A 2,070-nucleotide genomic window follows, 5' to 3' on the forward strand; every position below is an offset into this window, starting at 1 on the left:
GAAACATCTTAAAATCTGACAAATGTCCCAAAATCCAAGAAATGTCCTAAAATCAATCAAACTTTCTAGAATCCTAGAAACATCCTAAAATCCAAGAAATGTCCCAAAATACTTGCAATGTCCTAAAATTCGAGAAATATCCATAAATGTTAGAAAAATAAACTAAAATCGTACAAACATCCAAAAATAAGAGTAATGTCCTTAAATCCATGAAATGTCCTAAAATCAGAGAAATGTCCTAAATCAAAAAAAAAATCCCCAAATCCAAGAAATGTCCCAAAATCCAATAAACTTTCTAGAATCCTAGAAACATCTTAAAATCTGAGAAATGTCCCAAGATACTTGAAATGTCCTAAAAATCAAGAAATATCCATAAATGTTAGGAATGCACTAAAATCCTAGAAACATCCTAGAACCAGAGAAACGTCCTAAAATCCAAGAAACGTCCTAAAATCCCAGAAGCATGTATCAAAGCAGGCTGAGTATTCCTGCACTGCAGTAACTGCATATAGACTGTATGTTAGGCAGTAAAGTAAAAGTATCTTTACATACAGTCTTTGTGACAGCAGGACAATAACAGAAGGACAGTTCCACTTCCGGCCCAGCAGGGGGCGCGCGCAGCGGCAGCGTGACGTCACGAGGAGCCCTTAAACATGGCCGACAGAGAGTGGTAGATGTCGAAAGTTACCGAAAAGCTTCGTTAAAATCCGCGAACTTCTTGGTGTTTTCTGCGAGTATTTGAACTTTGCCGCGTACCTCAGCAGTATTATTACATTTCGGTCCTCGTCACACATGAACCGGAGGCTCGTGCGGAGTTTGTTTGTCCGGAAAGGCCTCGGTAAAGCGGACATTAGCCCGCGGTGTTAGCCACGTTAGCAGTCGGACCTGCTTTTGTTTTTGTCGGCGACGGGACGAAATGCGATAAAGGACTAATATTGCAAAGACAGTTTTCTTTTTTATTCAGTGTTCATTTCATGTTTTCTGAACTGGACGGTTTTGCTGGATTGACTCCGGAGCTGTTTTTGTGTTGAATTGCGGGTGGGGTCCAGCCTGCTTTGCAGCGTGTTGATTCAGCAACAAATCCACACTTTTCCCAAAAAAACGGGGTCAAATCCTCGCGTTTAGCGGCTGGACTGTATCTGTTTATGAACATGGATCCAAAGCGCTCTCACGGTAAACCTCAGACAACCGGCGGCGGCGGCGGCAGCAGCAGCGACTCGAGCTGCGGCAGCCCCGCGTCCCCCTCCGGCAGCCCCGCACCGGCCCCGAGCAAAGCGCCGGCTCCCGGGGGAAACGTGTTCGCCAACGACGGCAGCTTCATGGAGATGTTCAAGAAGAAGATGGAGGAGGAGAAGAGGAAAAGAGAGTCGCAGCGAACAGGTGGAGAACCGAGAGCCACCGAGCAGGGACAGACAGCCGCGGAGAGGAGGCCCCCTCCGGTGACGAGCTTTGTAAGGGGTTTAGCAGTTGTAAGATGAGAGCAGAGCTTCAGCACTACATGCACCGATTCACTTGAGTTATTCCGCCCTGAATAATGACAAATATTTCAGTCTGAAAACTGGATCCACACCAGTTTGCTTTTGCTGCATTCAGACGCCTTTTGCAGGCATTTAAACCTCTGACACCTGAGCCAGTGGGTTTGATTTCTTTCAAAATAATATGAACAAAATGCAAGAAATGCACTGCAAATTGCAAGAAATGAGTAGTTTTTTTTTATATAAAACATTTCCAGGGAACTAAATATTTAAGCAAAATTATTTTTAATTTATATGCATTAAGGTCTTCCTTTTTTTTTGCTTTGATTTTTTGTGTGTTTTTGTTTATATTTTTCCTAATTTTCAGGAATTTTTCTTGTATTTTTTTTATCATTTCTTGCTGATCTCTGAAACTTGGGCAAATTGGGGTTTTGGGGTTTTTAAACATCAGGGAATAGGCAATGAGCAACTTTGCAAGAAACGTCCTGCAAATTGCATGAAATAAGTAGATTTAGAAAAAAAGAAAAAAAATCACATTTAGCTTTATAATTTTCAACTTTATAAAATTGTTTAGAATTATGATTATATACTTTTT

General features: G+C 41.6%; 1 protein-coding gene across 1 annotated transcript; it reads left to right on the forward strand.

Annotated features, from left to right (window-relative positions):
- Positions 1-643: 643 nt before the first annotated feature.
- LOC121966522 (telomerase RNA component interacting RNase-like) lies at positions 644-1,646 on the forward strand. The gene has a single exon (XM_042516601.1). The coding sequence runs from the start codon at positions 1,146-1,148 to the stop codon at positions 1,476-1,478; it is 333 nt and encodes a 110-aa protein (XP_042372535.1). The 5' UTR covers positions 644-1,145; the 3' UTR covers positions 1,479-1,646.
- The last annotated feature ends 424 nt before the right edge of the window (positions 1,647-2,070 follow it).

Source organism: Plectropomus leopardus, unplaced genomic scaffold, assembly GCF_008729295.1.
Source record: "Plectropomus leopardus isolate mb unplaced genomic scaffold, YSFRI_Pleo_2.0 unplaced_scaffold24906, whole genome shotgun sequence".
Classification (NCBI taxonomy): Eukaryota; Metazoa; Chordata; class Actinopteri; order Perciformes; family Serranidae; genus Plectropomus; species Plectropomus leopardus.

Bases quoted from the DNA above. Each gene is read 5' to 3' on its own strand.
- LOC121966522 (XM_042516601.1), top strand. From the start codon at position 1,146: ATGAACATGGATCCAAAGCGCTCTCACGGTAAACCTCAGACAACCGGC.